Here is a 12,170-nt window from a genome sequence, read left to right on the forward strand (position 1 = left end):
CACCTCCTCCTTTCGCTGAGGAGGCCCACGAGCTGCCTCATCTCCAGCTCCCTCATCCCCGGCTCTCCTGGTTCAGTCAGTGTGGCCTCTTCTGGGGGTGGGGTCCCCAGAGCTGTTGCCTCTCTCTGGTGATGGTTATGGTGATGCTCCTCCAAGTCTGCTGAGGATGCTCCCCCCAACTCTCCACCCAGCGGGACCCTACTCTTTTCAGTAGGCTTTGCCTACACTTTGTGTCCTCTATTTTTCATTTGGGGGCAATACCCTGTGATGTTCAGGGATAGCTCCTGACTCAGTACTCAGGAATTACTCCTGGTGGTGCTCAGGGACCATTTGGGATGCTGAGGATCGGACCCAGGTTGGCTGCATGCAAGGTAAATGCCCCATCTGCGGTACCATTTCTCTGGTCCTCTGGTTCTATTTTTGGATTTTTAACGGTCCTGGTTTCCCCCGGTTTCCTTCAATGCTCTGCAGACCCCTTTGGCAAAGGACACCCCTCTTGGGTCACACTCTGGCCACTGACTCGATTGTCCCCATTTCCTGCCAAACTTCTGTACCCCAATAGGGCCTTCAAAAATCTGCCAGACCCCAAGGAAGGACCCCCGGAGGTGATCAATCAGCACCGCCTAGGATGAAGAACATTCCCAACAAGAGATACACAGGCGCGCGTCTGGGCTAGGGAAGCACCTAGAAAAGCAAACCACTGATTTCTGCACACGAGCAAAGGTACCTGAGAGTGTATATTTATAGAAATACATAGAAACAGACAGGTGGCGTCTAGCTCTAGGTACAGAAAGCTCCGTCAGAGAACCACGGATGTAGGGATCGATTTGCCAAAGGCAGAACACACGGCGGCCGCATCTGCAGTCAGTCACAGCCAGCAACACACAAGGGCCCCATCTTGGAAAACCACACTTGTTTATATGGTGAGTTCCCGCTCCAGAAGTTTCCAAAATGAGAAGACTGGTTTCAGGTGTGTGTGTGTGTGTGTGTGTGTGTGTGCATGTGTGTGTGTGTTTGTATGATGTGGAGTATGTGTGTATCTTTAAAGAAAAGAGGAGGAGGAAGAAGGAGGAGGAGTGTCTTGTGGGGTTCAGTAAGAAGGGAGGGGCTGTGTGAGGCAAGGGCATGGCCCCCACTGAAAGGCAGGACAGGTGACCCCAGAGAGGATGGGGAAGGTTTCTAGGGGGGGGACATAAACACACCAGCCGCGGCGACCGAGTATCTGCAGCCTGCTAAGATCCCTTGTAGCACATCACAGTCAGTTAAGGGCAAAATAAAATCAGAATAATACTAAGAGGTAGCAGCTGTTTATCTTCTCGGAGATTTCGAGGGTTTCTGGAAGCCTGATCAGGTAAGGATGTTCTCCTGTGAGAGACGGGGTGGGGCGGAGTTCCGGCAGAGGGCTCCCTCAGGGCTGGGAAGGGTACGCACCGGCCCTGCGTGGACCCCTGACAGAACCAGAGTCCAGAACCAGAGCCCGCGGGAGTCTCTGATGTTCTACAGGCCACTTCCAAACCCAGAGTCATTTCTTGGGTAAGTTACGCAGTTCCCACAACATATAAATAAAAGTTTAGTTCTGTGTTTCCATAGATCTTCTACATGGAGGCTAGCTGAATATTAGTGGAGTAACAATAATTATTAATAACAATAATCGTCATAATAACAATAATTAATAGAATAATAATGCCTTGGGGCGCGGGGGGGTGGGGGTCCTTCATATGGCGGGGCTCTGGGGCGGGGCTCTAGGTCTGGTAGAAGTGATGGTAATGGTGGTGGTGCTCGTGGTGGTGGTGATGCTCGTGTCTCTGCACCGCCTGGCCCGCCTGGCTCTCGTACACCACCACGGCTGGCAGCTCCCTCCTGTGGTCCCGCCCCACGACGGTGCTGCCCCCCGCCAGCGGCGCCTGCACGCCCCGGCACCCCTGCTGGCTCTCCTTGGCTCGGTGCTTGTGCTTCTTGTGCCCGAGGGGGGCCAGCGTGGGGAGGAGGGCCGGGCTGGCGGCCAGGGGCGCCGACGGGGGCACTGCGGGGACGGCGGGCCCCAGAGGGGGCTTGCTTCGGGCCCCTCTGGTCACGTGGCCCACACCCACACTCTTGCCCTGGGCCTTGGGGGACCTCACAAAGTGCTTGCTCCCGTCCTGGGTGCCCCGGAGCCGCTGCTGGACCTCGGAGACCTTGGCGAAAGGGGTGTCAAGGAAGTGGAAGGATGCGGGCTCGGCGCCCGGGGGCTTCCGGGGCGGGACGTGGGCGGCTTCTGGCTCGTGGGAGCGAGCTCGAGTGGGGTTGGCGGTGCGGGGCGGCAGGTCTGTCTTCGGGGCCACGGGCGGGGAGCCTAGGAACCAATTCAGTGGGCGTGATGAGCACTGGCCCCTGCTCCCCCCGGGGCCTCGCGGGGGCCCTGCCCTCCCCCACCCCAGGAAGGCTGCCTGCTAGGCTTTGAAGGAACTGGTGAGTGTCCAGGAAGAGAGGCCCCGAGGGACCCTGGCGCATTCCTTAGAGAGGTGGACACCAAGGAGGAAGGGCTGGTAGACCGTGGAGCTAAGTCCCTGGGTTCCTCTGTGAGAGCATCGCAGAGAAGAGCGTCCTGGGGCAGGGAGGGTGTGACGTCAGGGGTGGGGCCGTGGTGCCAGGGGCGTGGCACCTGGAGTGAGGGCGTGGCATGTAGCACCAGATGGGCGTGGCTTCTGGGTGGGGCGTGGCATCAGGCACCAGAGGGTGTGACTTCCCGGTGGGGGCGTGGCATCAGGGTATGGATGGGGAGGATGTGGCATCCTGGGTGGGGAAGGCGTGACGTCAGGGTCAAGGAGTGGTGTGTGTCGGGGGTGGTGTCTTGGATGGCGGTGTGGAGGCAAGGTCTGGGATATGGTGTAAGGTGGGGGAAGCGTGGTGTCTGGGATGGGGGCGTGGTGTCAAGGTCGGGGGTGTGGTTTCTTGGCAGGGGGTGGGGGGTGTTGGAGAGCATGGCATCCAAGTCCTCGGCTCATGGCGTCTGGGGCCCGGGCATAGGGGAGGGGTGAGGAGGAACTGGTCCTAGGGACCATTTGAGATGGATGGGTCAGCTCTGTGCACAGCTCACTTTAATTTTCCCTGTTTTCAGCACTCTCTCCCCCAAGACTGCTCTCTGACCTGTCTAGGAGAAGCTCCCCCTGGCTCAGTCCCAGAGGGGCAGGGCGTGTAGGGTCTGCCATCTCCCAGGCCTCCCCACGCCCGGGGGGCGAGCATCCTCACCAGGCCCGAACTGGGACGTGTAGTTCTCTATCCCAGCGAGGTCTAAGTAGTGGTTTCTCCTCTCGATGTTCTCGTCCACGCAGTGGTGGTAGCAGCCGGACTGCTCCAGACGGCTGTCCCCCTGGAACCTAGGGGGAAGGCAGGTGCGTGGGTGTGCCGGAGGGGGGTGGGACAGGGGGCAGCTGCACGTGGCCTGGAAAGCCCTTCTGGAGTCTTGGCTACACTCTCGTGGCCCCTGGGAGGGGTGAGGGAGAGCGAGCTCATCTCTTGAACCCAGCTGGCATCCCTGGGCATCCATAGGCCAACAGCACAGAACCGTGAACAGGCCAGAGTCAAAGGGAGGGGCTGCTGACCAAAACTGAAGCCTCTCCCAAATCCAGGCTCCGAACCATGAGTGCCCACACTCTGCATGGTGGCCTGGTTCCCCAGGGAGCTGGGCAGAAACCCCCAAGATGTTGGAACTGAGGCTGGACCAGCCTTCATTGAGCCAGAGCCCAGAAACAGCCTGTGTCTGTGTGTGTGTGCTTGTGTGTCTGTGCATGTATGTGAGTGTGTCATCACCAGACTCTTCTCACAGGGGTGTGCACGCATGTGTGTCTGTGTGTATATGTGCCTGTTTGCATGTGTGATATCCATATACATGTGTACATGTGCATGTATGATTGGCATGCATATGTGTATGCCTGAGCATGCAGGGTGTGTTGCATGTGCATCTGTGTGTGGCGTATGCACATATATGTGTACATGTGCATGTATATGTGGGCATACATGTGCGTGTATGCCTGTGTATTTATGTGTGGTGTGTGCATGTGTGTGGTGTGCACATATACATGTACATGTGCATGTATAGGAGTGGGAGTGCATGCCTATGCATTTGTGGTGTGTGCCTCTGTGAGACTGTAGAGGGTGTGCACATGTGCGTGTGCATATGTGTGAGCACACATGGCAGCTCCCTCTGCAAAATTCTAGGCTTCTGGTCACTGCTGTTCTCCTGCCCCACCTGCAGGGGGGCCTAGCACAACCCCCCATCTCTGCCATCTTGGACCCTCCACTCTGCAGCTGCCTGAGTCTCTTGCCCTCCCCACCCCCGTCTCCAATCTTCAGGTCCTGGTGCTTCTCCAACTCCAGTTCCCTTCTGAGGCCGCCATTATTGTACCTTAGCTGAGTTCTCTGAGCCCTCCTGGCCTTTCTGGGCAGGCTCCCTCCCTTCCTTCCCTCCCCTTTCTTGAGTCTTGTTAGAGAGAGAGCAACAGGTGAGAGGTAACAGCAGCCCGGTCATTGTCCGCCCTCCTGAACGCCCCAGAGCCTGCAGACAGACTTTCACACCCGCCTTGGCAGCCTCAGCTGCCCTAACAGGATGTGAAGGGGCTGGAGTGTTTATTCACTTGGTGTGAATATTCATTTCTCCCTGCTGAGTATCAATGTGCTAAATCTTGAAGCGCTGCCCAGACCCCAAATAGAATACATGGGAAATATACCAGGAGCATTTTTCTGAAACCCAACAATTACAAAACTTATCTGGCCTCAAGTATCTTAGATAAAACAACGAAGGGCTCCATTTGCTTCTTGTTTGTTTGGGGGCCACAGCTGGTGGTGCTCAGGGCTTACAACTGGCCCTGTGCTCAGGGATCACGCCTGGTGGAGTTCTAGGGATCAAACCCAGATCAGCTGCTTCCCAGGCAAATGCCTTACCTGCTGTCCTACCTGTGTGCCCAATTATAGGGTGCCAGGACTCTCTTACTGAGTCCTCTCGGCCCGTGAGGACTCTGGCTGCTGGCACAGAAGACCATACAGGATGCACACGGTCGACCAGGGTGCCTGGGCCGGCCTTGTGCAGCCCAGCACCCACCCTCCCCACTGTGCTCTGGCTCTGGCTCCTGAGGCTGTTATTTACCTTGAGGTTTGTGCGGCTGCCCCTTGAAATCCCCACCCCCGTGGAGCACCCGGGCCGCCTCTGGTTCAGCAGCCCTCCGCCGCAGGTTTGCAGGGGTTGCTCAACGCATGGTCCAGTTCCGGGCCCACAGCATACCTGAGGGGGGCTCGCTGCTTCTTCTCCCAGCTTCGCAGCTCCTCAGCGGGCTTGGTGTCTGCTCGGGGTCTCGTGCTCTGCAGGTCTGAATCCCCCCACCCCAAGAAACAGCCGGGTCAGGGAGCTGGCCCAGGCGCCCACTGGCCTCTGGTCTTCCCCGGTGTCCATGGTGCCTGGCCTGACCCACGGCATCTGCCCGGTGGTTCTAAGAAGGTTCTCCAGGTAACTGGGGCCCTCCTGAAGCCCCCTCCCCTATTTACCTTCTCCCACAGGCTCCTATAATGGGCTGGCAGGCCCTGCCCGTCAGCCCCGCTCCCGAGGCCAGCCCAGACCATTTCCACAGCCTCTGCCATGCCCAGCCCACCCCAGGGCTTTGCTCACCCAGACGGTGCCCGGAGCCTGCTTCCCTCTTCATCCCTACCCAGCGTCCACTGTGTAGGGACCCCCACCCCCAAATCCCACCAGTGTTTTCCAAGCAGGTCGTACCAGCTGGGCCCCTAATCTCATGCTCTGACTCCCCATTTATGCGATTTTCACCTATGGGGTGTTTGGAATATCTCGAGGGGTTGTGTTTGTGTCTGTGGGGGTCTGGCCCCCAGCTGAGACAAGCTAAGCCATCCCCTCCCAGCCCCGAGAACGTCCGTCCCCTCCTCTCAGGCGGGTGCTGATGGTGCCCGAGTCACGAGGAGTGAATGACCCCCCGCCCGGCCCCGACCTGGTACCAGCCCCGGCCCCTCACCGGGGTGGTGGAGGAGGAGCCCCTTCTTGCCCTGGCTGCCGTCGGGGGCCACGGTGAGCTTCACCCGCAGAGTCTTGCTGGACGTCGGGGAGTGGTTGACGGAGGAATCGACCACCTCGTAGATGGTGTGCAGCAGGCTGGTGATGTCCTGGGGGAGAAGCAGAGACCAGGCGCGGGGGCTTCAGCCAGGAGCCTTTGAAAGAGGAGTCAGCTACCCGGGGCTCGCCCAGAGCTGAGCCTCAGGCCAACAGGAGGGCAGGAGCGCAGAGCTGGGGCGGGCAATGAGACAGAGCGGCCCGGGCGACGGGCTCCTTGCGGTGGGCCCTGGGGGAACCGTAGAACCTGCTTCCTGGGGAGGCTCCAGGCTTGCTGGGTCCCTGCACTTAGGAGCTTTCCTGCAAGGGCTGGGCCGGCTCCCGCTCCCAGGGGGAAAGCACTTCTGGTGGGTTCTGTGCTACAGAAGTGAGGAGGAGGAGGAGGAAGAGGGGGCTGGGAGGCTGAGGGCGGCTTAGGGCGGCACGTGGACACCACTGGGACAGGTCAGTGTGCACCTTCAGGACAAGAAACGGCAACTTGATGAGTCCCTAAGGAGAAACTCTTCTCTGGGGGTGGGGGCTGAGCTCAGGGGACTGAGCCCAGACTTGGACACAGGAGGTCGGTCTCTTTCCATCCCTGGCACTGCATGGTCTCCACAGCAACCCTGGGAGAGACCCCTCCCGCCCCCCCCCCTGCCCAGACATGGAGCCGGGAGTAGCCCCGAGCACCTCTGAGTGTGACACCAGAGCAAGCAGAGAACAAGCACCCCCCAAGACCCATTCTCTGAGAACGTGGCCAAACCCTCTCCCCCTTGGACCCCTGCCACCCCTTCAGCCAGAAGAGTGGTCTGCCGTCAAACACCGGTGAGAGCAGCACGAGGGGGGCGGTCCCCGTCACTAGCTCCCCCTTTATTCTGGGCATTGGTTAAGGACATCTGTCCTGGGGGATGCTTTCATTGCAACGGCGCTGGAAACCTCTAGAAAAAGGTGTGTTTTCTCCTAAAGTCAGCCAAGGCCAGGAAAGTCTCACACACACGGATCATCCTCCAGGGGGACGCTAAGCGTGGATACGGCCAGGCAGGTCTGCGGATGGGTGAGAGCCACAGTCTCCCCCCACCTGTGAGGTGCAGGGCTCAGCGCAGCTGACACTGGCCCGGTGGGTGGCGGTGTGGGCTGAGGGGGCACCTGAGAAGCCAGAGGTCCAACCTGCCCTGTGAAACCTTCCGAATACCAGACAGCGCCACCTAATGGGACTCAACCCCACCAGCCTGCAGTCTGCAGTCTCATCCATATGGTCAGCGGCCTGGGTCAGAGTGTCCTGCAGTGGAAAGGCGGAATGAATGCTTCGGACCACAGTCCTTTCCTACCCACCCGTGGTGGGCGTGGGACTCCCCCTCTGGGCCAGGGTGCGTGATGCTGCCGTGTGCATCTCTCTCTTGGACACCTGTCCTTTTTTTGAGGGACGTCGGGGGGCACACCCAGCGGTGCTCAGGGCTTACTCCCGGCTCTGCACTCAGGGTTCAGTTGACCACAGGAAGTGCTGGGGATCGAACCTGGGTCAGTCAAGCACAAGGCAAGTGCCCTCCCGGTTGGACTAATTCTCCAGCCCTGACACTTTGTGGTTCTGATGGCCACACAGCCAGAGGGGGCCAACTGTGGGGTGGTTTATTTGGTGTGTGGGGTGGGGGGCCTCCCTACCAAGTCAGACCCTGCTCTGTTCCCACCGAGGGCACCAAATCAGCTTTGGCAATGCTGCAGGTGCAATCTCTGTCAGGGGCAAAGTCCCTCATCCCAGAACAGACGGAGATGTCTGTTGTATAAGGTGCAGGGGGCCCTCAGACCTGCTGAGTCCTGACCCCTCTCCAGAGCCATGATCTGTCGGCTGCATTCCTGTTGCCCGCCCCCACACACCAGCAGACCCCCCACAAGGCACCACTCTGCTGATAACATCAGTTTTTGTTGTTTTATCTGGGGGCCACACCCAACAGTGCTCAGGGCTTCCTTCTGGTGGGGTTCAGGGGCCACACTGGGTGCTGAGGATTGAACCCGGTCCGCTGTGTGCAAGGCAAGCGTCCTGCCTCCACACCATCTCTCTGACCTTGATCATGTGCTTTGACGCGCACAACTTTGGTGCAGTCCCATTTACTGAGTTTTACTTTTGTTACTTGTGATACATCACTTTTATTTATTTGCTTTTTGGGTCACACCCGGGGATGCACAGCGGTTACTCCTGGCTCATGCACTCAGGAATTAGCCCTGGTGGTGCTCGGGGACCATATGGGATGCTGGGAATCGAACCTGGGTCAGCCGCATGCAAGGCAAACGCCCTACCCACTGTGCTATGGCTCCAGCCCCAATACATTACTTTTCAACAAAACCCAAGGGGTGATGGCAGGCCAGGTTGGGGTTGTGGGGGCCGAGACCCAGGCTCAGCGATCCCGGATCTTCCCATGAGGACCTCACTTCCTTTCTCACCTGGGCCCAGCCACCTGCCTCATTCTCTCTCCATCCTGCAAGGAGACAGACGATCCCCCTTATATATGTGGACGCTGAGGTCGGGCCTCAGGCTTCATCTGCCAGGCCTGGGGTCCTGGTGTGAGCCTAGGGGTCCCGGCAAGCTTTGGTGGTTCGTAATGGCAGGGATGATCCCTGCACTGGGCTGTTTGTTTTGGCTGTCCCCTGGGAGTTCGGGAATTACTCCTGCTGGGATATGGGGTGCTGGGGATGGGACCCCGGTTGTCCGCGTGCAAGGCAGCTGTCCTACCCGCTGTGCCGTCACTCCCGCCCAGATGATCCCTGCATGTGAGCCCGACACCTAAGGAGGAAGGATGAGCACGGAGGGTCTGCAGAGGCGGGCCGTCAGCACAGCCACCCACTTCCCTGTGGCTACAGTGAAGGAGAGCGTCCACCTTGCACACAGGGGTGGGAGCGAGGCCATGGTGTGGGCACCTATCAGGGGGGCGTGGCTGGGGGGCTAACACAGACTTGGGGAAGCGTGAGGCAGGCGAGTCTTCCCTGAACTAGAAGAAACTATCCTTCTAGACCACGTTCTGGGAGGCGGGGGCAGGCCCCCTCCTTGGACCCGCAACCCCACCTTCTTGCTGTCCTTCTATGACCACGAACTCCCCGCCCTCTTTTGAGGGCAGAGTGGGCAGCAGTCGGCCTTTGAAGTCAGTGCGTGGGGTCCCTCCCCGACCCTCCTGAAACCAGATGGAGATGGGAGGAGCAGCCACCAGAGGGCGCAGTGTGGGCCACTGTCAGTGCCAACCCCACGGCCCCTCCTCCACTCCTGGTGGCCCAGGGAGCCCTAACAAATGGATGGCAGGGCCACCCCAACTGAGCTCAACTACCCGGGGTCAAGCCTGTGACGCGCTTCCCCAGAACCGGAAGACATCACTGACTCCCCTTCCCAGACAGGAGAGTGGGGAACCAGGGATTCTGGAGACACCGTCACAGCACACAAGACCCTCCACCCAAGGGTGTCGCCGAAACCACCTCTGGTGAGGCCCTGCACAGGAAGGGAAGGGTCGCTGGCCCCCAAGAACCCAGGCCCCTAAGCTCTACTACCAGCCTTGCTTCAGAGACCCATAAATAAATCTTGAAAGAGATCAAAAGCCACAGTTAATCTTGGACCTGCTCAAGGCTGAACAGACCAAGGGTAACTCAGAGGTTAGTCTGGTGCCCACCCAAGCAGAGCCCCCGGCAGCCACTTGCTTCCACAGTCCAAAATCACCGCCATACCCCTGGCCTGACTCCATCGTCTCAGGACGGACCTCATCAAGATATAATCAGCTGAAAATTCGGGTATGCAGGTTTTGTGGCTGAAATCTTTAGGTTTTCTCAGGGTCGGGATGGACTACCTCCCCCCACTTCCCTGTACTTCTGGAAGCCTCGGCAGTCACATCCACACCCCAAAGCTGCCACCCAACTGAAAAGCTACTCCAGCCTTACCATCCCAATAAAAATACTGAATGCCTTGAACAAACACCATGATCTCTTACCACCTGTATCGCAAACCATAACGCTTAAAAAGAAAAGGAGAGAGAGAAAGCAAGAAGGAAAGTGCCTCCCACAGAGGGAGGATGGGGGTAGTGGGTGAGGGCATTGGGGGATGGTGGTAGGGAAATGGGACATTGGTGGTGGGAAATGTACACTGGTGGAGGGATGGGTACTGGACCATTGTATGACTGAAACCCAACTATGAACAGCTTTGTAATGGTCTATCTCATGGATACTCAATTAAAAAAATTAAAAATAAGTAACATCGGGGCTGGAGAGATAGCACAGCGGGTAGGGCGTTTGCCTTGCACGCGGCCGACCCGGGTTCAAATCCCAGCATCCCATATGGTCCCCTGAGCACGGCCAGGGGTAATTCCTGAGTGCAGAGCCAGGAGTAACCCCTGTGCATCGCCAGGTGTGACCCAAAAAACCAAAAAAAAAAAAAAAAAAAAAATAAGTAACATGGAGTTCATGCTCAATTCAATCAGCTTAATCAATGGCTTAATAGCAGTACTCCTACAATTAAAAAATTTTGCAAGTGAACTGAACTCTAACATGAAGAATATGAAGAACAATAAAGAATAAATATTGCCTATAAAAAAGTAAAAGAACCCAGGCCCCTCTGCTCACAGGCCCCGCCCACTCAGAGGCCCAGACCTTGCTCGTGCCAGGGGCCCTGGAGGGGCACTCTTGCCCAGTCACAGAACAACTCGGTCTTCACAGCCGGCCTTTGGCATCGGTAAAGGACAACTTCCAGGACCCACCTCAGGATACAAAGTACAAAGTCTGGGCACCCGAGTCCCTTCTATAATACATAGCAGGGCGCTACCTATGTGGGGAATCTCCCCACATTTCCTGCACACTGGCTTCATCCCTACAGCTGGGCAGGCTGCAGTGCCTGGTACTACGATACTGCCGAGTGACCTACTCTGTTGAGGAAACAGTGACCAGATCAGGCATGTGTTCAGCACAGAGTTGACCTCCACAGACCTCACGACCTGGCCCTCGGTTTCCATCTGCCCGTGTCAGATTTTTTTATTTATTTATTTATTTATTTATTTATTTATTTATTTATTTATTTGCTTTTTGGGTCACACCCGGCGATGTTCAGGGGTTCCTCCTGGCTCTGCACTCAGGAATTGCTCCTGGCGGTGCTCAGGGGACCCTATGGGACACCGGGGATCAAATCCAGGTTGGCCACGTGCAAGGCGTGCACAGCCCTACCCGCTGTGCTATCGCTCCAGCCCCTTTCACGTCTGGATTTAACACCGTGGGAGCTCCACTAGAACTGACAGCGTTTCACAGCTCAGACTGGGCCCCTCCTATTATATGGCCCAGGGACCGTGTCACTCTCCCCTGTCCTCCTAAGCCGATGACCCAGCGTGGCCACCGAAAGCTTCCCAAACCCACGGCATTGGATGAGTGATCTGGTGCCCCCAGAGCTCATGAGGGGCTTCTGGAACTTTCGCTCTCGTTCTGAATCCGAGGGCTGGCACAGAGGCGAAGACCACCCTCTGTCATTTCCCTCCAGCCCTGGGGAGATCCCGCCTGACTTCGAGGACGCAGCGGAGTGAGGACCACCGGGGAGAGCATGCGCGGAGGACACACACGTGCCTCCAGGGGCAGCCGGGCGGGTGCGGGAGCTCAGCCTCGGGGGCCAACTGTGCTTCTGTTTCACAAACATGTCGGGGGCCTCAGCCACATCGGCCGTGGAGTCCCGAAGGGCGGCAGCTGGCTCACGGCCTCTGCCCCAGCTGAGAAGGGCCCGCACCGGCTCTCCCCTGACGGCTGCCCCTGCACACCTGGCAGGGGAGACAGCGCCGAACCCCCAGCCCGCAGTGGGGGCTACAACACCGCAGCCCCCCGCCCCAGCTCTGAGAAGCACTCGGAGGTCCTTACGCAGCAGAAGCCAAGCCTGCTGGTGACAGACCTGCGGGCAGGGCCACCACAGCTGGGACACGGGAGCCAGGGCCTGGTGCGGGGGAGGAAGTCAGGGGAACAGGGAGGAGGAGGAGGAGGAAGCTGGGGGCCCAGAGCTGTGGGCACGGCCTTCCTCACTCATTCCGACCCACGACCCCTGCAGACCCCAAGTCTCCGATGGCTTCCCCCATACCCTAGACGCCAGCCAGGCCTCAGGTCC

General features: G+C 58.4%; 1 protein-coding gene across 1 annotated transcript in view; it reads right to left on the reverse strand.

Annotated features, from left to right (window-relative positions):
* Positions 1-719: 719 nt before the first annotated feature.
* NKD1 (NKD inhibitor of WNT signaling pathway 1) overlaps positions 720-12,170 on the reverse strand; it is a 79,813-nt gene continuing 68,362 nt past the window's right edge. The window contains exons 7-10 of the mRNA XM_055145527.1: positions 5,997-6,144; positions 5,258-5,342; positions 3,229-3,356; positions 720-2,332 (exon numbers count right to left, since the gene is read on the reverse strand). Coding sequence (XP_055001502.1) covers positions 1,743-2,332; positions 3,229-3,356; positions 5,258-5,342; positions 5,997-6,144 — 951 coding nt within the window. The 3' untranslated portion in view covers positions 720-1,742. The remainder of the gene's footprint in view (positions 2,333-3,228; positions 3,357-5,257; positions 5,343-5,996; positions 6,145-12,170) is intronic.

The sequence above is a fragment of the Sorex araneus genome, chromosome 8 (genome assembly GCF_027595985.1).
Source record: "Sorex araneus isolate mSorAra2 chromosome 8, mSorAra2.pri, whole genome shotgun sequence".
Classification (NCBI taxonomy): domain Eukaryota; kingdom Metazoa; phylum Chordata; class Mammalia; order Eulipotyphla; family Soricidae; genus Sorex; species Sorex araneus.